The sequence below is a fragment of the Polypterus senegalus genome, chromosome 3 (genome assembly GCF_016835505.1).
Source record: "Polypterus senegalus isolate Bchr_013 chromosome 3, ASM1683550v1, whole genome shotgun sequence".
NCBI lineage: Eukaryota > Metazoa > Chordata > Cladistia > Polypteriformes > Polypteridae > Polypterus > Polypterus senegalus.
The window spans coordinates 97371064-97392103 of record NC_053156.1 but is presented as its reverse complement, the minus strand read 5'-3'; the positions used below and the strand labels follow the sequence as shown (position 1 = coordinate 97392103).

Sequence of the window (21040 nt, the reverse complement as noted above, 5' to 3'; positions counted from 1 at the left end):
GACTACTAAAATGACCCCATTGATGTACTGTCAATTTAATATTCCACTATCAAAGTACTTCACTGCAGATACAGTAAAATAGAACTGCAATGTAGAATGCATTGCTGCAGATTTTGTTTCTGTTTCTAGATTTTTAAATTTGACATCATAACATTAATGATTCCACCAACTTTTTCCATTGCTGTGTAAATACAGTAGTGTGAAAAACTATTTGCCCCCTTCCTGATTTCTTATTCTTTTGCATGTTTGTCACACAAAATGTTTCTGATCATCAAACACATTTAACCATTAGTCAAATATAACACAAGTAAACACAAAATGTAGTTTTTAAATGATGGTTTTTATTATTTAGGGAGAAAAAAAATCCAAACCTACATGGCCCTGTGTGAAAAAGTAATTGCCCCATTGTTAAAAAATAACCTAACTGTGGTGTATCACACCTGAGTTCAATTTCCGTAGCCACCCCCAGGCCTGATTACTGCCACACCTGTTTCAATCAAGAAATCACTTAAATAGGAGCTGCCTGACACAGAGAAGTAGACCAAAAGCACCTGAAAAGCTAGACATCATGCCAAGATCCAAAGAAATTCAGGAACAAATGAGAACAGAAGTAATTGAGATCTATCAGTCTGGTAAAGGTTATAAAGCCATTTCTAAAGCTTTGGGACTCCAGCGAACCACAGTGAGAGCCATTATCCACAAATGGCAAAAACATGGAACAGTGGTGAACCTTCCCAGGAGTGGCCGGCCGACCAAAATTACCCCAAGAGCGCAGAGACGACTCATCCGAGAGGTCACAAAAGACCCCAGGACAACGTCTAAAGAACTGCTGCCCTCACTTGCCTCAATTAAGGTCAGTGTTCACGACTCCACCATAAGAAAGAGACTGGGCAAAAACGGCCTGCATGGCAGATTTCCAAGACGCAAACCACTGTTTGACAAAAAGAACATTAGGGCTCGTCTCAATTTTGCTAAGAAACATCTCAATGATTGCCAAGACTTTTGGGAAAATACCTTGTGGACTGATGAGACAAAAGTTGAACTTTTGGAAGGCAAATGTCCCGTTACATCTGGCGTAAAAGGAACACAGCATTTCAGAAAAGAACATCATACCAACAGTAAAATATGGTGGTGATAGTGTGATGGTCTGGGGTTGTTTTGCTGCTTCAGGACCTGGAAGGCTTGCTGTGATAGATGGAACCATGAATTCTACTGCCTACCAAAAATCCTGAAGGAGAATGTCCGCCATCTGTTCGTCAACTCAAGCTGAAGCGATCTTGGGTGCTGCAACAGGACAATGACCCAAAACACACCAGCAAATCCACCTCTGAATGGCTGAAGAAAAACAAAATGAAGACTTTGGAGTGGCCTAGTCAAAGTCCTGACCTGAATCCAATTGAGATGCTATGGCATGACCTTAAAAAGGCGGTTCATGCTAGAAAACCCTCAAATAAAGCTGAATTACAACAATTCTGCAAAGATGAGTGGGCCAAAATTCCTCCAGAGCGCTGTAAAAGACTCATTGCAAGTTATCGCAAACGCATGATTGCAGTTATTGCTGCTAAGGGTGGCCCAACCAGTTATTAGGTTCAGGGGGCAATTACTTTTTCACACAGGGCCATGTAGGTTTGGATTTTTTCTCCCTAAATAATAAAAACCATCATTTAAAAACTGCATTTTGTGTTTACTTGTGTTATATTTGACTAATGGTTAAATGTGTTTGATGATCAGTAACATTTTGTGTGACAAACATGCAAAAGAATAAGAAATCAGGAAGGGGGCAAATAGTTTTTCACAACACTGTAAATGATTGATGTGTATCTTTTTGTAATGTTGATAAATATAAGATCTAATTAGTAAATCGTTAACATTGTCTTTTTTGGAGGGAACTCTGGCTTATTGTCCTTTCAGATTTGTTTGAAAAAGTTATGGTTGTATTGGAATGCTAATTTGTTATAGCATTTTAGTGTGTGATCTTGATTCAAAGTAATTAGATAGATGGATACTTTATTAATCCCAAGGGAAAATTCATATAATCCAACAGCATCATACTGATACAAAAATATAAAAAATTAAAAATGCATGTAAAAACAGACAATAACTTTGAATAATGTTAGCAGTTACTCCCCTGGGTGGAATTGAAGAGTCGCATAGTGTAGGGGAGGAACGATCTCCTCAGTCTGTCAGTGGAGCAAGACAGTGACAAAAGTCTGTCACTGAAGCTACTCCTCTGCCTGGAGATGACACTGTTCAGTGGATGCAGTGGATTCTTCAGGATTGACAGGAGTTTGCTTAGTGCCTGTCGCTCTGCTACAGATGTTAAACTGTCCAGCTTTATTCCTACAATAGAGCCTGCCTTCTTAACAAGACTTAACTTATCCAGACCACTCAAGAGACTACCAATTTTTCAATACACACAGTGTTTTTTTTTTTAAATAGCTTTATGCTGTATCTCTTTCAGGGCAGATGTTGACTTTTATTTAAAAGAGGGGTTGACAGTAATAATCAACTGTAAATGGTGACAAAACCCGCCGTTGTTTTATTTGGAATCTCTTTGCTAGAAGGAAAGTTGGCTTCATTGGTTTGACTGAGATTCCTTGCACTCATGTGAGTAGCAAGGAGCAAACAATGGTAAAACTGGCATTGATATCTGGTAAGTGATTAAAGCAAATGTGTGAAGCAAAATACTCTGTGGATGATGTTTTGCATTTTATTGTTTAATTGGACTCAGACTTTTCAGACTCCGACCAGTGATCGAAAACGAATGTGAGATGCCAGCATCAGCTGATCAGTCCCCAGCTGATCATGGTGCTTAACAGGTTTGTGCAGGTGATGCTTCTGCATCAACGTTCACCCGGGAGGACTGCCACTTACAATGACAAGAGGTACAAACCAGATTGTGGTGCACTGTGACCGTAATTGACGCTGCCATATGAAGACAGTCTAGTAGCCAGACTGCCATGCATTCCTGATGAAATGATGGCCACAACATGGAGCAAGAGACGTCTTATGTTGATTTCTGTGCAAAACCATTGCTTTGTGTGCTTTTCAGAACATTGTGTTGTTTTTTTTTTTTGGGAAAAATATTCAGCGTTCAATAAGTTAATTAAATATTTGCATTTCTGGTTACCATGTTTGTGTAATAGCCACTTGACACCAATGTTTTTCACTCCTTATTTATATGCACCTTTTCTTAAATGAAGCAGTACTTGATTTTCTCTTTGCATCAAACTCAACTGGTAAACACAGCCATCTAATAAGTGAATTGCAATAACTCTGAATTACTATATATAAAACAGTTTATAAAAACCGGAACTGTAGCTGGAAGATTGTAAGTAGGAAGCAAAATTTGATGGATTTTAATATTTCCTGACTTATCACAGTTGAAGCCACCATCATCTCATTTGGAGCTGTTTCAGTTAAGTAGAGATGTCATTCATTCTAGTAAATCACATTAATTGATGCAGTAGAGCACACGTGACTTTTTTCTTTTGATTTATCTCTTTATGTAATTGTATTCACTGTAATAAGGATATTTTAAGCAAGCAGTTCTCTATGATTACCATAATTAGTGACTCAGAAACACTGACATTAGACTTAATGTCACTTTGACAAAACAACTTAAACTATCATTGAGTCACATGCATAGAAATAATATTGTTGAAGTAATGTAAATGGAATTAGTTATACATATGTGATATATTCAAATGATCATATATATAGTAGACAATTGGACTAAATCACTTAAACGTTTGAATTGATCATCATTTTGCTCTAACAGCAGCACAAATCAGTTGGGTTTCCAATATTTACAATATGTTCTGCTAAAACCATTCTGAATTCTGTTAAAGCAATAGGAAGATAGAAAAAGTGAACATGTTACTCCAAACATTTATATACAGTATATATATAAACAGACACACTGTGGTGTGAACACAAACCAAAATGACTATAAAATTAGAATTTTTTTTGTTTGATTGTAATTTTAATTAGAGGCGAATAACAAACCATTGTTCATTTGGTACATACTCAGAACATGTGGCCCAGTGAGACTGGAGCTATATTGCAACATGTTCACAGGTTGATTCTTGTCCTGAAAACTTTTTGGACAATTTTAAATGAGGTAAAATAGCTTGATAAAAGATTTTAAATAGAATGATTGAATGCTTTGCACATAGATAGCTAGAGTGTATTCTGTGCATGGCTGCCTTCCATTCCTTTTCTGAAATATTAAGTGACAGATCCCTTCCTCAACGTACTTTGGGGTGTTTGAAAGAAAGGGACTTCTAAATTGTACAGATGCTATCTGAGTCTTCAAGACTGATCAATATTTCTTCTGAAATAGAACAAGGTAAGAAGTGAGATAAATTGGGCAGGTTCTGTTTAACAAAGTTTCTAGCATGAAAGTAATGGAAGAACTTTGTTGGTGAGAGGTTGAATCTGAAGTGTAATTGTTCTTAGGATGAGAAGAGATTATCTATGAACAAGTCTCTAAGTGTTTTAATCCCAGAGATTTCCCAGAAATTAGTGTATAAATTTGAGAGGATGAAAAAAGGTAGCTGTCATGTAGAGGTGCAGCAGATAAAAGCTTCTCTGTCTTAAAGTGCTTCTTACATGGGTTCCATATTCTGAGAGAAAGTAGGTCAATTGGATTATTAGTATATTGATGGTAATTTGTATTAACTGGGGCACAGAGAAGGGACTATAAAGAAGTACTACAGTTTTATTTCTATTTGAAGCTTGTGTAAATTCGTTGATTTGTGATGATGTCCAGGTCTTTATAGCTTAACGCCCAGTAATAGAATTGAAAGTTAGGTAGTGCCATGCCCCCTTCTGCTATAAGTCATTGTAAAGTTGCCCTTTGGATGCATGGATGTTTCAGATTCCAAATAAATGAAGTTATGATTGAGTCTAATGACTTAAAAAATGATTTGTTAATGTATATGGGGATGCTTTGAAAATTGGGAAAGGAGCTTGGGAAGGATGATCATGTTAACAATGTCAATTCACCCTGCTAATGTAAGATGGACCAGCTATTCATGTCTTGTTTAATTTTTTCCATGTAGACACCAAAATTTTGTTGAAAAAGAGCTTTATACATGCTTGTAATATTTACCGTGTGAAAAGGCGCTATATGGGTGCTGACCCGTGTGGACGAAGGTTCGAGGCAAACAGCAGGCAGACAGCAGATTTAAAGTAAAAAGCAATTTCTTTGTTCTTGGCGGCAGAGAGACCACTCCAGCCCTGTCAGGTAGGATCACTGACAGTCACCAGCAATAGCCCAATCTTGGGGGGGGTGAGTTTCCTTTTTATAACAGAAATTTTCACATCTCACAGAGATAGCCTATCACGAGACAAGGTTACACAATTCTTTGGGGGGATTCAGTAATATGCCCAAAAATTACAACACATTTGTTCAACCACTAAAGATGAAGTGAAAAAGTCTGTTGCTGTTGATTTTACAATCCTAGATGTTTGTTAAGATTAACAGTTTCCTGAGTACAGACTACAAGGTCAGCAGTTTGACAGACATCTTCTTCCCCTCCCTAGGTCAAAAGGTCCTCAGCCCAAGATTCTTTGTTCAACTATTATTTAATATATTGATTAAAATTTTTATTATTCCACATCCGACACAGACTGACACCGTGAGGCACACATAAAATAAATAAACGTTTTATTTTCTTCACTTGGGGGCTCATCTTTCTCCGTGTTCCACAGGCACAACAAAGTCGCAAAAGACACATCCAAACAGAACACCACCACAAAACGCTCTTCCTTTCTTCCACTCCTCTCGGCAGCTTCGTCTCCCTCCTCCCGACTCTGGCTCCTTGATTAGTGGCTGCAGGCTTCTTTTATAGCCCACCCGGAAGTGCTTCAGGTGGTAATTAGCCTAATTAGGCTGCACTTCCAGGTGTGGCTGCATCACAGACATGGAGCCCAAAAGGCATGAACTCTGGTGTTCCACGATTGTGGCCCTGATGCCACCCAGGGGGACTGCCACCAAGTGTTCTGGGGAACGTAATGAGCCTTCCATGGCAGCTTCCCCGGATTCAGTGCCAAAGGGGTGTCCTGGCCGGGCATTGGCCCCAGCCATCCATCACAACTCCTAGATATTTAAAATGACCTGCTAAAATAAATGGGAAAGTATCCAGTCTGACATTGTGAGCTAGACTATTCACTGGAAAGAACACACTTTTATTTAAATTGATTTTGAGTTCAGATATCTTTGGAAAATCTGCTTATGCTTTAGGACTGCTAGCACAGAATTTTGTGGGCCAGATATTTACAGTGCCATATCATCTGCATATAGTGATATTTTCTGTTCAAGTCCTTCTCTGAGAATCCCCTTTATCTCATGCATTTCGAAAGTAGACAGCCAGTGGTTTAATGGTGATTTCAAAGGTGATAAGGGGCATCATTGTCGAGTACCATATTCTAGTTTGAAGTAGTCTGAAATGATGTTGTTAGCACAAATTGCTAATATTGCGCAAATATGATCCACTTTGCAGTAAGTCCTTATTTTTCTTAGGAAAGGTGGTCATTAATGCTTGGCGAAAGGTTTGAGATAGAATTTTGTTGTCTTTAGCTTCTATAAACCTTGCTAATAATAGTGGAGCTAACTTATTTAATTTTTTTTTATAAAATTCTACTGGGTATCCATCAGGGCCTGCTGATTTCCCACTTTGAAATGAGTTTATAACATCTAGAAATTCTGAAATTGCTGAAGTTTTTTTATTCTGGCATTTTTTCTGAATTCAGAGGTTTATCCAGTTCCATTAGCAGTTCAGCTAATGACAGGGGGGTAAGATGCTAGCTGCGGGATGAGAGTGTAGGATGCGTTAATTTAAACTCCATGATCAGGGTGGTATGGTCACAGATTACAGTAGCGTTGCACTTGCAAGATCTGATAGTGGGCAAAAAATTATTGTCTATGAGAAAATCAATTCTTGAGTAACAATGATGTACAAGTGAGAAAAAGGAGTATGCTCTTATGGTAGGATTAAAAACCTCCATGGGTCTGATAAGTTATGATTTGTTACAAACTGCGTAATTATTTTTGTAGTATTAGATGATATCGCCAATGTAACTGATGATCTATCCAGACCTGTATTTCAAACACAATTAAAGTCTCTCTCCAGCCATTAAAATTTTAAGAGTGTTCACATTAGGGATAGATGTAAATACATTTTGGAAGAAAGCTCTATCATCCACTATAGGTCCCTATATAATAATCAAAATCATTTTAGTATTGAATACATTGCCCATCACCATGACATTTCACCCTTCAGAATCTGATATTGCATCTAACACTACAAATGCAATAGTTCTGTGTATTAAGATTCCCACACCCCAGGTTTTTTTTGTATAGGTGGAGTGAAGAATTTGGCCAGACCACTCTCTTTGCATCCGAAACTAGTCCTTACTTAGTAATTGGGTTTCCTGTAAAAGATACTATCTTGGCATTTAGACTTGTTTGGTGCAAGAGTATTTTCTTTCTCCTTAATTCATGATTGAGACCCTTGACATTCCAGATAACTAAGTTCACTATTTGGTCATAGAAATTTTGCTTCTGAACTTTTGTTGACATTTTATAGTCTTAGGTTAAGGTAGTACATTGTTACATATGCTAATTTTGACATAAATTTCATATTCTTACCAAGTGAAACAGCAAATAAAAATTAGAAAAAAACAGACTTGGCATTCACATTCACAGTGAGGCATTATATAGGCATATTGCCGTTAGCATAAAGAAATGAATAATTCATTGACTGACCGGAAACAGTGTTAGTATGTGCAGCATTGTCCTTGATTGTTTTAATTGTCTTCTTTGCCACTACCTTAATGGGGTCCAGAATGCTGCCCATAACTGAGACAGGCCTTTTAATTAGTGTGTTGATTTGGCAGGACTCTCTTGAAGTGATATTGCTAGCTCAGCACATCAAAGCCAAAAAACTTGCACTGGCTGTCACAAACTTATAGAAATGCAAAGGACTGGAATGTAGATTCTTAAGGAAAAAGCCTGCTCTGCCCTTTCGTATATAATTCCTCTGCATTATGAGGCCAGCCCAATCTGTTATTGATGTGGATGGACCCCCAAGTACTTGTGGAATGCATCTCGTCTACATCAAATCCCTAAATGGTGGCTAGACATAGAGGCTCTTTGGTATGGCAAAAGTCAGTAGCCACTTCGATTGAGGAAGAGAGACAGGACTGTTTCTTGTGGTGTTCCAGTGTTGCTGACATCCATATCAGAGCGTCACAAACTGCGATCTGCCGGACATGTAGTCCGTTATCCAGTACATCATATACAGTACACTCTGAACTTACCCCTTAACATTAGAATTACCAAAGCTTACAAAAAAACTTGTAAACCCGGCCCACCTTAAATCCATTCGCAATTCTGCATTCAGCATCTTTTGTCTTGTAAATGTGTCTAAGCCCAAGCAACAAGCAGCCTCCTACCCCATCCTCCCACTGCCGCAGAAACGGCAAAAACCTCTCCCTCCTCAAGCCTTGTTTATCAGGGAGTAAGGTAGTACCTAGAGCTGCATAGGCTAAAAAATATATCATTATTTGGAACACATGCATTTCATGTGTGTTCTGTATCCAGAAAGATCTATGAAGTGTAGGATGATAGGAAATGCAAGAAATGATGAACACATACGTAAAAGGCAGACTTTTTTCATGTTTTAGTACTAATGACAAAATTTTGACATGATGTGTATTAAAAGACTGAAGTCCAAATATCAAATAAGCACTTTCACAAAAGGTTAAAATATAACAGAAAAAATGTGCTTTTATTCAAGACTATAACTGAAGAAAAAGAAATCTGGTTTGTGTGGTTTCTTGTTGCGACTTCTTTGGTAGTACAGTGGTAAGAACTGCTAACTCCAATTCAAAAGGTCCCACGTCCCAAGTTAAACGCTTTGAGTAGTGAGCTGCTCTTATTGTTACTGTTATCCAATAAAAACATAAATTTGATTTGAGTCTGTAACAGACAGTGTAAATGTATGGTACTTGTAAAGATTAGCGTTTTTTTTTTTTTTTTTATTCAGTTTTATTCTCTGCCAGCTTTGTTCAGGTGAGAATAAACCTTGTAGAGCAGATAATGTTAATTGTATCATAAGATAAAGCAGTATTGGTGTTATAATACTGTATATGTGGAATTAATTGCAATACAAGCTGAGTTCATTCAATTTAAATACCCAACTAATCAAGAATTAATAGAGAAGTCACAAAAAAAACAAAATTCATTCATAAGGTACACTCCAGCACATACCTTAACTACTTAAGGGGACCAATACAGAGTTGTGAATTAGCTTTACAGTACATTTAACTTTAGTTATGCTTAAGTTATGACATTACTAATATGTTTAATAATTAAGTGTTTACAAAACTGTGTCAAGTTAAAGTGAAACTGGCAGCTATCAATGGTAATTCTAGTTATGAATGGCAAGACTACATTTCAAAAATACTGGAGCTGGCAAAATACCTTTTAGAGAAACAAAAAAAAGTTGTGCAGTTTTATACAAAATTCCCATCTTGCCTGAAAATTTTAAACAATATAAGCAGCAGTTTCTCATGCAAACACTGCATATACATAATAGATGTGCCTAAGTGCAGGCTATAGAATAGTGTTAGGTGACAAAGCTCAAGCCAAAAAAGTGGTGGTTGATGCTATATATTATAGAGTTTGAAAACGTGATCAATGCCATATTTTAATTTTTTAGAGCCATTGTCACTCCAGAGTCTAAGGTCATTTTGAATCCGATGTATATGCTGACATGATACAGACAATGGACAGTTTAATGCTAAGTGTAAATTCAGTACAGCTAACCTGCATTATATAGTGATACAATCTGCTTGTGAAAAATAGCTTAAAGGACATTTTTTGAGAAAACTAATAATCATTATGCACTGTATATAACATGTTTTTAATACTGATGAAGTGTGCCACTTTAAAAAGATCCCAGGGCTAGATGTTTGACACCCCTGCTCTATATTGATTTTTTAATGATTTGATTATTTGGTGAAATTTTACTGTTGTTTTCATTCATCTTGTGGCACCCCTGGAAGTTTATCCAGTTGAGAAGCTCTGTTTTAAAAGATTTCCACACAGTAGACATGCTGCTGGATTTCCCGAAAAAATTATTTTGTGAAAATAATGTTTTTAAAACAAGTATCAAAAATTATTCTACTTGATGCACTGACTATCTAGATGTTTTTATCAATGAAAAGTAAAACCCAACGTAAGTCTGGCTGCTATGCAACTATTTTTTTCTTTGCATTTATTTTGTCTTTATTAATTACCTATTACAAAAAAGAAAATATATATATTCTAGTATTGCTTACCTTAATACAAGTTGTTCTTCTTTTTCTCCTTCTTTTTGTACTTCTGTATGGGGTTGTCGCTTTTGATCAGCCATCTCCATACAGCTACAGTATGTCCTGCACCACCTCCTCAGTTAGACTCATTTCCTTCAAATATTCTTTTATTCTGTCCACCCAATTCTGCTTTGACTTCCCATGTCACCTGTACTTCCATTCCCATCACTGTTTTGCACACATATTCATTGTCTCTCCTCATTACATGTTCATACCACTTCAACCTATTTTCCTGTACTGTCTTAGATACAGTATCACTTCCACTTTTTTGTACCTATTATTATCTCATTTCTTATTCAATCCCTTTTTGTAACTCCACACATCTATCTCAACATTCTCATTTCTACCACATTTAACTTAATCTCCTGCATACTTCCTTTACTGCCTGTGTCTCAGTTCCATAAATCATTGCTGGTCTTCTGCTGATATTTCATCTGGTCCTGTTTCCTTTCCATTTTTCATTCTTTTCAGTGCCTCCTTTACTTCCTCCCTCCTTATTCTTGGTACTAGTCCTTCACTTGGAACTCCATCCCCAAATACTACCCTTGAATTTTCTTCATTCAACAGTTCTTTATCTCTTTTATCTATTCTTGATCAGTCTTGATCATGCTCACTCAAGACAACACCTTTCTCATCTTTAATCTGCTTTATCTGACCAAAATCCTTTACAGCCTTGTTCACATCTTACCTTAATACAAATACTGATCAGAAATTTAGTTTGTCCATTTGGACAAAATATTTCTAAAATAACGTTCTTTGAAGCGTCTTATCAATGCCCACACTAGCAAATAAGGAACAAAAAAAGTATAACATAAGTAAAAAGATCTGCCCTGAAGGCTAAACAGCCAAAATTCTGTGCCATTAACTTTCTGTTCTTTTTAGCGTTGAAATAACCGTCAGTCCTACAATAAGTCCATAGCAAATAAGTATACAAATAATAAAATGTAGACATTCATCAATTAAAGGAAGACATTCATTCAATCTTATCACTTTAGATTTCATACCTTACCATTATAATACAACAATATAAAGTAGTTTAAATATGTTACAAATACTATAAGAAATGATGATTGAATATCAGCTACATTATTGAATTTAAAAAAAAAAACACCATGAGGATTTTACTCTGAATTATTTCTGTTGCCTGTCTCATTGTTATTACTTTGATCCATTTAGGTGTATTCATGGCTTGATTTAAACATTTTAATTACTTCCAGAATAGGTGGTGTAAATCTTAAGAGTACTGAAAAAAAATTGTAGGGTTGAGTAACAATTAATGCTGCTGAATTTGCAGAACTTAATTGAGACTATATTGGCCAAGATGTGTTTTTAAAAGGGCAAAGCACAAGTAAAATTACATTTAAAGTTATTGCTTAAAAGCTTTGCTGTACATTTAACTTTACTTACATTTTTTCTTTGTACATGCGGTTTACATTTTTTCCCCCAGTGGTAAGAGTAAACTTTAACACTTACTATCTAACAAAAACAGATAATTAATGGTAAACGTTTTTTGCATAAGGTACCAAGTTTAATTTTCTTCTACAAAAGAATGCAACAGTGTTCATCATTACAAGGTACTTTACAAAACAAGCAAGAATATATTTGAAAATAGTAAAAATGAATACAAGAATTTACAGTACCCACTGCAGACATGACAAAGTAAATATAAATATACATAATTAGAATTGAGTAATTAAAATGAGTATACATTTAACATATTTAACATAGATTAGTGGAGTCATTACATGGAACCATATATGTCATGTCCTGTCATGTCATTATCCAACCCGCTATATCCTAACATAGGTTTCACGGGGTTCTGCTGGAGCCAGTCCCAGCCAACACAGGGCACAAGGCAGGAGCAAATCCCCGGGCAGGGCGCCAGCCCACCACAGGGCACACGCATACACACACCAAGCACACACTAGGGACAATTTAGGATTGCCAGTACACCTAACCTACATGTCTTTGGACTGTGGGAGGAAACCGGAACACCCGGAGGAAACCCACGCAGACACGGGGAGAACATGCAAATTCCATGCAGGGAGGACCCGGAAAGCGCACCCTGGTCTCCTTTTTGCGAGGCAGCAGGGCTACCACTGTGCCACCCTGGACCCAAGTATAATGAGTTAAAATTTATAATTTACATTTATGTGTTATGCTGTCTTTGTACAGTATTTTTAGGATCTTTTTAAATAAAAAAAAATATGTAAAACTAAGCAAAGTGGCACATTTTGAATAATGTATGGTATTTTTCAAAGAGCTTAAATGTGTTGTTCTGTCTTCGAAGATTTGTGCTGAAAAAATTAATGCGATTTCAGTCTTGCAGTACCTGTAATTCATGAGATGATATATGCAATCAAGAACTATTTTACTACACTTTATTTTTACAAGGATATGTTTTACCTATGTATATAATACAAAGTTCACTCAGTCACTCATCAACAAAAACACTAATTCCTGTTTAGTTAAAAAGCAGATATTTGGCAGGATGGTACATCTAGGGCACTAGGTATCTGCTAAGAAAGGATATTTCAATACATCAATATTTAGGGGTAAGCCCATAAACTCCCCACCCCTGAAAAACTGAATGCCTCTAACTGTCAAAAATGCCTTACGGATTTGATTGTAATTTGGTGCTATTATAGGAAAAAGAAAAATAGACGACATGTTTATTTTTTTGTTGATGAATTTTTATTTGTTAATATTTGTTAATATTATACTAATTTACATTTTGTGGGCTGTGCTGAGAGAGTGCATTATGCAAATGAAGAAAGCAGCAGAAGTGACTGATGGGCCATGAGAATAGCACCACCAACCGGTAGTGTGGATTGACAATTAAAGATGGGGTGGAGTCCTGGACAGGCAAAGAGACTTTTAAGCAAACAATGTGCAGGGGTGGTGGAAGGGTTTGGTAGGTGGGCAGTGGAATATTGCAAGTTGTGAAGCACCAGGACTTAAACAATGACGTGTTTGTTTGAGCCATGAAGTTTTGGAAATTGCAGGTGCATTACCAGTACATTACCAAAGGGTGAAATGCGTCATAGCAGATGCACTGTTCTTCCAAGGGGGAGTGAGTGGCACAATAAAAGTGTTATGGCATTTGAAAAGGAAACATAGCAAAGCTTATAGGGAACATAGATGATTACCCATTTTAATTTAAAAGTGTACACTTTCCTGTAAAATTGTGTTTCGCAATGACCATCAACAAAAGACACTACGAAAAGCAGAAAAAAGATGGAATTCATCTAATGCAGGAATGCTTTGCTTTACTCATGGACAACTGAAAAAAAAAAGTACCTCCAGGAACATAATAATAGTATTATTAATTATTATTTTACTGATGCATTTATTTAAGGAAGATTCTAATTTAGATTGAGATACATTTGGTACATTTCTTATAATTAATATTTTTGCTTTATTGCTTGTGGTTCAACTGCAAAGCATGGTATGCATATGACTCTTGTACAGTTGCTCTTGTATAGCTCTCAAACGAAAGCAAGACTTGAAAGTGCAGCATTTTATAAGGATTGTCAATGAATCAAGAAGAGATTGCAGTTCACATTCAAAAAATTTGCACAAAATAGCACATAACTGCACAAAGTAATTAAACACCATTAAATTAAAAAATTCACCCATTGAACAAATTAGGTGTACAGGACCTGGACCGACTTGATACTTAGACTGGACGGCAAGTGGTAATTGAGCAACAGATGGAACCAAATGTATCTCTGTTCCCCTGTAATGTACAGTAGGTACAGAATCTTTGAGTGTTACATGCTATTTATTATTTATATTTTAACTTTTTCGCATGGAGTGTTTGTAAGGCGTTACACGCTTATAAATTGTGCCCTGTTGGTTAAAATATCTATGTGAAGTATCAAACAAATATGACGCTTAAAAACACATCCATTCACAAAGGCTGAATCCTTGGTGCACACAGAGTGACAAGATCAAAGAGAAATTTAGCTAGGCACACATCACACTGTATGTAATGGAAATAAGTAATCCAGACAAAATTGTTAATATTGTTTTTGATAGCTATGCCTCTTTTTGATCTGGAGGTCAAAAGAAGTGGATTGATTGTCTATCCATCTCTTTTATTAAGTTTAGACACTGATAGCCTTTTCACAAATTAAATAACTCATCATATTTAATGTGGCATTGTAATGGTCTTTAAAATTTTCACCAACATTCTAATTATTAATTTAGCAGATGGCATTATTCACAGCAAACTACCACATTTGTATGTTATAATCAATACAGAGGTAAAATTTAAAATGAAGCACTAAAAGTGCAGGTGGTAAATCAGTTGTACTGGTCTTGATACTTCAACGTGTGGGAGGCCAGTTCAGTGTTATGTATAAGAGCAGTCAGTGAAAGAATGCCATTCAGGACTACACTAAACTAAGTTTCTCTGTTTTTTGCCTCATTTATAGTTGCAGCAAAAATGTAATAGAGGTAACCTGAATATGTGTATTTTTAAATTAGTCTTCATTGTTTTATGAATGTGCATTAAATCAGCTGCTGTCTCAAGACTGTGGGCGAAATCATGTGTTAACTGAGGTGACTAAATGTGCAATGCTCACATTGAAAAGTGGTTTAAAATGGTAATTTTAAAGATGGTCTCAGATATATGGCAGTTATTTTATGCCATTAATGAGAATAGAAACCAACTTTATCTTAGTACAATGAGTGCCTGTAGTTCTAACATATAGTAAAGCAGTAGTAACTCATGGATCTCAGAATCTGGTTCAATCAGAACAGAAACAGCAGAACAATACTTTTAAGGTGCTCTAGAAGAATTTAAGTCTGTTCTTTGTTCTCCCTTCTTTAGTGGAATTGGCAGAAATTGGCCCTGGGCATCTGGAGGGAGTAGTATTCTAGCAGAATTTGGAACCCTACATCTAGAATTTATGCATCTGAGTGAACTTTCTGGGAAACCTGTCTTTGCAGAGAAGGTGAGTTAAAATAAATATTTGATTTAGTCTACTTGATTATACAAACTAAGTCCCATGACTCCTGAGCTTTATTTAAATGAATGCATATTATTTTATTATTAAATGCTGTCATTTAATATTAGCAAATTTTTATTTTCAACACAAAAAAAGCCTATCTTACTAAGATGATCCTTAAAATGTATTTTTTTTTTTTTACTTGAAATCTCTTTACTGACTAATCAGTTGTCATTAACACTTTTAACATTACAATTACCAAAGCCTATGAAAAAAACTCGTAAACCCGGCCCACCTTTAATCCGTTCGCACCTCTCCATTCAGCTTCTTTTGTGTTGTAAATGTGTTGATAAGCCCAAGTAGCAAGCAGTCTGCTATCCCAGGAAATGCATAATCCACAGGTTGTGGGTGCGAGCCTTGCTGCGTCACAAAATAAACATTTTGAATAGTGAGCTGCTCTTATTGTTACTATTATACATTAAAAACATACATTTGATTTGACGATGTAAATGGTACGTGTAAAGGTTAACGTCCCCCAGTTTTCTTCTCTGTCGTATTCACACTCTTCCCCGATCTGACACTGCTGTTTTCAAATAAAGACGTGCTATAACAGCGGTGAACTCAGATGAGGATGAGGGTTCTACATGGAGAAAAAAAACTTTATATATGTCAATACTTCTGCTACTAAACCTTCTTAATGTATCTTTTTGACAGGATGTTCTAAAATCTTAAAATTATACAGTTTCTTTGAGCACAACTGAAGTGTTAGTTTTGTCACCTCATACTAAGTTCTGGTTTCCATATTCTTCCTCTTTTCAGTTAGGATTTCTGTTAGTATCCCTATGACCTTCCACAACTCAGAAACACTGCGATTAAACAGTACACTGGAATTATCTAATTATGGAATAAAAATAGAAGAAAAACTACCGTAGAAATCATGAATAGTACAAACTAACCTGCTAACCAAAAGTAATACCACAAAGTAGAGTAACCAGAAACCTTAACAATATACTATATATTGAACAATTAAAAGTGTCAAGGATCAATAAATCATTGAAAACAGAAGAATCAATTTTATCAAAGTATGTAATTCCAATATACTGTATGCATATTATGTATTATTTATTCGCTATCCAAAGCTCATGAACATAGTTCAGGAAAGTGACATAGATCAACTGGTAAATAAAGATCTTTGCCTTTCAGTACAGCTCTCTCTTCACCGCAACTAACCAACCAAAGTGTTAGACAAATTTGCATTGTGATATGGCTCCAAATTAAAAAAAAAAAAACACACTTTACTAAACATGCCAAAGCAAGTGGTTATGATAACTGTTTTGTGTTATAAAGTAATCACTAAGTCATTTCTGCTTTACAAAAAAGTATCATAATCCATGAAGCAAATACAGTATGTACAATTTCCATTAATATGCAGTTCATTTCAGTTAAATATTTTAATTGTGCAATTAGTTGTGATTACATTTTTTAAATCAAACAACTGCCCTAATTATTATTATTATTATTGTTATATCCTATAACATTTTCCATTTTATGAGATTCTGGTGTTAAGATTTTTTGAACTTGGCAAATGAAATGCAAATATGTCAATGTGTACTGCACTTACTACCTACATTTAAATTTTATAGTGCACCCAAGGTGGACTAGACTGTACATTTTAGGAAATGTTACAGTATTTATAATATTTGTCAAAGCATATTATGAATATTGTTCAAAGCTGATCTTCCGGCTAGGACGTTGGATATCTCTTGGTCTACGGTTCTTGAGTCTGATCCTCCCAATTATCTGTGATCCACCCAATCTCAAAGAGATTGCGCAGGTGGTGAACCAGCCTTGAAGGCTGCAGGGATCTGTGGTATCCGGGGTGAACTTCTCCAGGCTAGTGGTAAGGCTGTCCTCCTGGCATTGCAAGCAATCTTTGCTTCCATTTGGGAGACTGGCATCATCCCAACTGACAGGAAAACGGGATTTGTCGTCCCAATCTAGAAAGGGAAGGGTGATCGCCTGGATTGCAGCAACTACAGGGGGATAACACTGCTCTCAGTGCTGGGTAAGGTCCTTGCTAGGGTCGTCCTCAATAGGGTCCGTGATCACTTGTTCATCTACCAGCAACCGGAACAGTCTGCTTTACGCCTAAGAAGTCTACCATCGACTGCATCCTGGCACTGAGGCTTCTCGTGGAGCGCAAACATTAATATCGGCAGAGTTTCTTTGCAGCCTTTGTCGATTTTCACAACGTGTTCGACTCAGTTGATTGAGCTGCCCTTTGGGACATCCTGAGGATTCGTGTGATCCCCTCGAGGTTGCTGGATATCATGGCTCACCTGTTCACTGGTACTGTGAGTGCAATGCAGAGTGGAAGCAGGACCACTGCGTTTTTCCCAGTTGATTCTGGGGTTCATCAGGGTTGTGTTCTTGCTCCTACTCTGTTCAATGCTTGTGTGGACTGGGTGTTGGGCAAGGTCGTGGGGTCCAGCAGCTCTGGGGCATCTTGTTGATGAAGAAAGGTTCACAGATCTTGACTTTGCTGACGATGCTGTGATCTTTGCTGAGTCAATGGAGGCTCTGATCAGGGCGCTCGAGGGACTGAGCAAGGAGTCTGAGTGTCTGGGCTTGCGAGTGTCCTGGATAAAAAACAATATCCAGGCCTTTAATGACCTCTTGGGCACAGCCATCAGCAGTGTGTCTGTTTGTGGAGAAAGTGTCGACCTTGTCAAGAGGTTTACTTACCTTGGCAGTGACATTCATGTCTCTGGTGACCATTCCTATGAAGTCAGTAGACGGATTGGGAGAGCAGAGCATGGGGGATCTTCACTCGCCAGCAGTCCCATTTTTCTGCATGGTTACAGCTACAGTTTGTTCAGTAGCACTCTTCTGCTTGCAGCATTCATTTGTATCACCAAATTTCCTCAAATCAGTCAAAGCATTTTTGAGATTTTGGGGGTGTTTAGTTTTTCTGTTTTAACTGATATATTTAAATGTCCTTTATTAGCAGATACCTACTGCCTTAGATGTATAACCCTGCCAAATTCCACCTTTTTAACTAAACAGGAAAGAGTGTTTTTGTTGATGGGTGAGCGAGTGAGTGAGTGAGCGAGTGAGTGAACAAGTTACTCAGCTTTGCAATGTGTGTGTGTGTGTGTGCGCATGTATGTGTATTTAGATATATAAAATTTAAGAATAATCAATCCATCCTCATGTTCAAATTTGCATTTTTAGAAATACATTGAAATAGTAAATCTATACTTACGTAATCAGAAAACGTTATTAATCCCAAGGGAAATTATTTATGTTACAACTGTACACACAGACAAAGACAAAAGTAACACTAAGAGCATAAATATCAAAATAACGTACAATAAATCATCATTCACTAAGCTCAACAAGTACATGGTAATAAAATACAATAAATACTATGCATCTGAGTATCTTAAAATATCCCTAGTATACTAGACAGTAATAGCATAATGAGCTTGAAGTATTTCTTGTAATATTTCACATGAAGTGAAAATATTGTATACTCTGAGAACAAAAAGATATTTATTTGAGATGAACAAGCATGTTATTGTACATCTAAGTCGTTGAAAATGTACTAGGATATTCATTAGAGTAAAAGGAAACTTCTTATAGTGTGGTGGATTGAATGGAAGAGGAGTTATAGAGTCTGATGGCTGTGGGGAGGAAGGATTTCCTGTGACATTCAGTAGAGCACTTTATCCTCATCAGTCTACTACTGAAAACGCTCTTCTGAAGTGGATGGTTAGCATTTTCGATAATAGAATGAAGTCTAGCCAACATTCTCCGATCTGCCACAGTTTCTAAGCTGTCCAGTTTTTCTCCTACCTCAGAGCCAGATGTCTGAATTAGTTTGTTTCGCCTCTTAATATCTGCAATTTTCATACTGACCCAACTGCACGCCACAGCAAAAAAAAAAGTAGCTCTGGCAACTACACACATCCGCGGCATAGTGTCTTCATAGGAAATACAGCCTACTTTGACCCTTCTTATATATGGCCAGGGAGTTCTTCAACCTGTTTAGCTTACTGTTCGTATACATCCCCAGATACTTGAATTCCTGAACAATCTCCATATCCACACCCCGAATAGACAGGGGAGTAACTAGAGATTGTGATCTTTTTAAATCCACCACCAGTTCTTTAGATTTACTGATGTTGATCTACAGCTGTTTCAGCTCACACCATTCAACAAAACTGTTTACTACCTTCCTGTATTCTGTCTTGTCACCATGCCTGATACCTCCTTCTATTGCACAGTCATTTGAGAATTTCTGCAGATATCAGCCCTCTAAGTTGTAGATAAAATCTGTGGTATACAAAGTGTAAGGAAACGGTGACAGAAATTTCCCTTGTGGAGCACTGCTGCTACATAGCACATTGTCAGACACACCGCCCTGTAGCTGCACATAGTGTGGTCTTCCAGTCAGATAGTCCATGATCCACGAAAGTGAGCATCAATCCGCATTACTAATAGCTTACTCCCCAGTTTGGCTGGCTGGTTTTAAAAGTATATGAAAAATCAAAGAACATAATCGTAAGAGTTTCTCCTGGCTTGTCTAGGTGTCTGTAGACATGGTGAAGCAGGTAGATGATGGCATCTTCAACCCCTTACCTTACCTGGTAGGCAAATTGAAGGGGGTCCAATGCTGACCTAACTTGATGGCGAAGTATTTCCTGGTTCAGGCTCTCAAAATCTTTCATTATATGTACAGTGAGTGCCACTGGCCTGTAGTCAGATGGGGCACTGGTATGTGCCTTCTTAGAAACAGGAACCAGACAAGAGGTTTTCCAGAGCACTGGCACCTTTTGAATACTCAGGCTCATGTTGAAAATCCTTAGTAGCACACCACAGAGCTGTGAGGCGCAAATCTTAAGCACCCATGGGCTGATGCCATCAGGGCCTGCTCCTTCGCAGAATGAAGTCTGTGTAGTTCTCTCATGACTTGGTTTTCAGTAAAGGTGATGGATGGTTTGCTTGTATCAGCATTGTAGACTGTCATTGTGTAAATAGATCAGCATAAAGTACTTATAGATATCAATTGCTTGATCACTTTACAAATTTTGATCAGACAAGATATTTCAGATTTCATTCTTAATCCAAATTATGTGGGAAAAAAATTAAGAAACGGTGTTGTGAGAAGTAAATACCACAACTTTTCCTTCATTTTATTTACATATCAGGTTATAACTAATATTTACCTAGCCCCTAAGCAAGTCCTAAGGTTAGATAATTCTTATGTGCTTTTATGTGCTGTTTTTTTTTCTTTAAAAAATGTGTCATTATGCAGAAGCCATGTATGAGAAAGTAAGTTCACTCTATGAGTCTAGCTTATAAAACAGTGTTTAGCAGCATTACCTTGAAGTAAATTTTTATGATTTGGTCATATTTTAGCTGTCAGACAGATGGCTTCCAATTATCCTCTAGTACAGCAGTTCTCAAATGGACCACTTTTTAGCGCTACTACCATATAATAGTATAATATAAAAGGGAATGAAGGCTAGACTGAGAGAGGGGCATTATCATTTTTTAGTTGCAAAAACCCTAAATCAACAGCTCTCTGTAGTTGTTTCTGATGGTTGCTTATAGTAATGTATTATGTTTGGTTTAATTGGCTCAAAAATTTCACTTTGTCCACAACTTCCTAAATAATATTTTTTTTATGAGAA

The 21040-nt window shown here is 36.8% G+C and overlaps 1 protein-coding gene across 1 annotated transcript in view; it reads left to right on the top strand.

The window, feature by feature from the left end:
* Window positions 1-21040, top strand: part of man1a1 (mannosidase, alpha, class 1A, member 1) — a 458739-nt gene that overhangs the window by 327243 nt on the left and 110456 nt on the right. The window contains exon 6 of the mRNA XM_039747655.1: window positions 15224-15347. Coding sequence (XP_039603589.1) covers window positions 15224-15347 — 124 coding nt within the window. The remainder of the gene's footprint in view (window positions 1-15223; window positions 15348-21040) is intronic.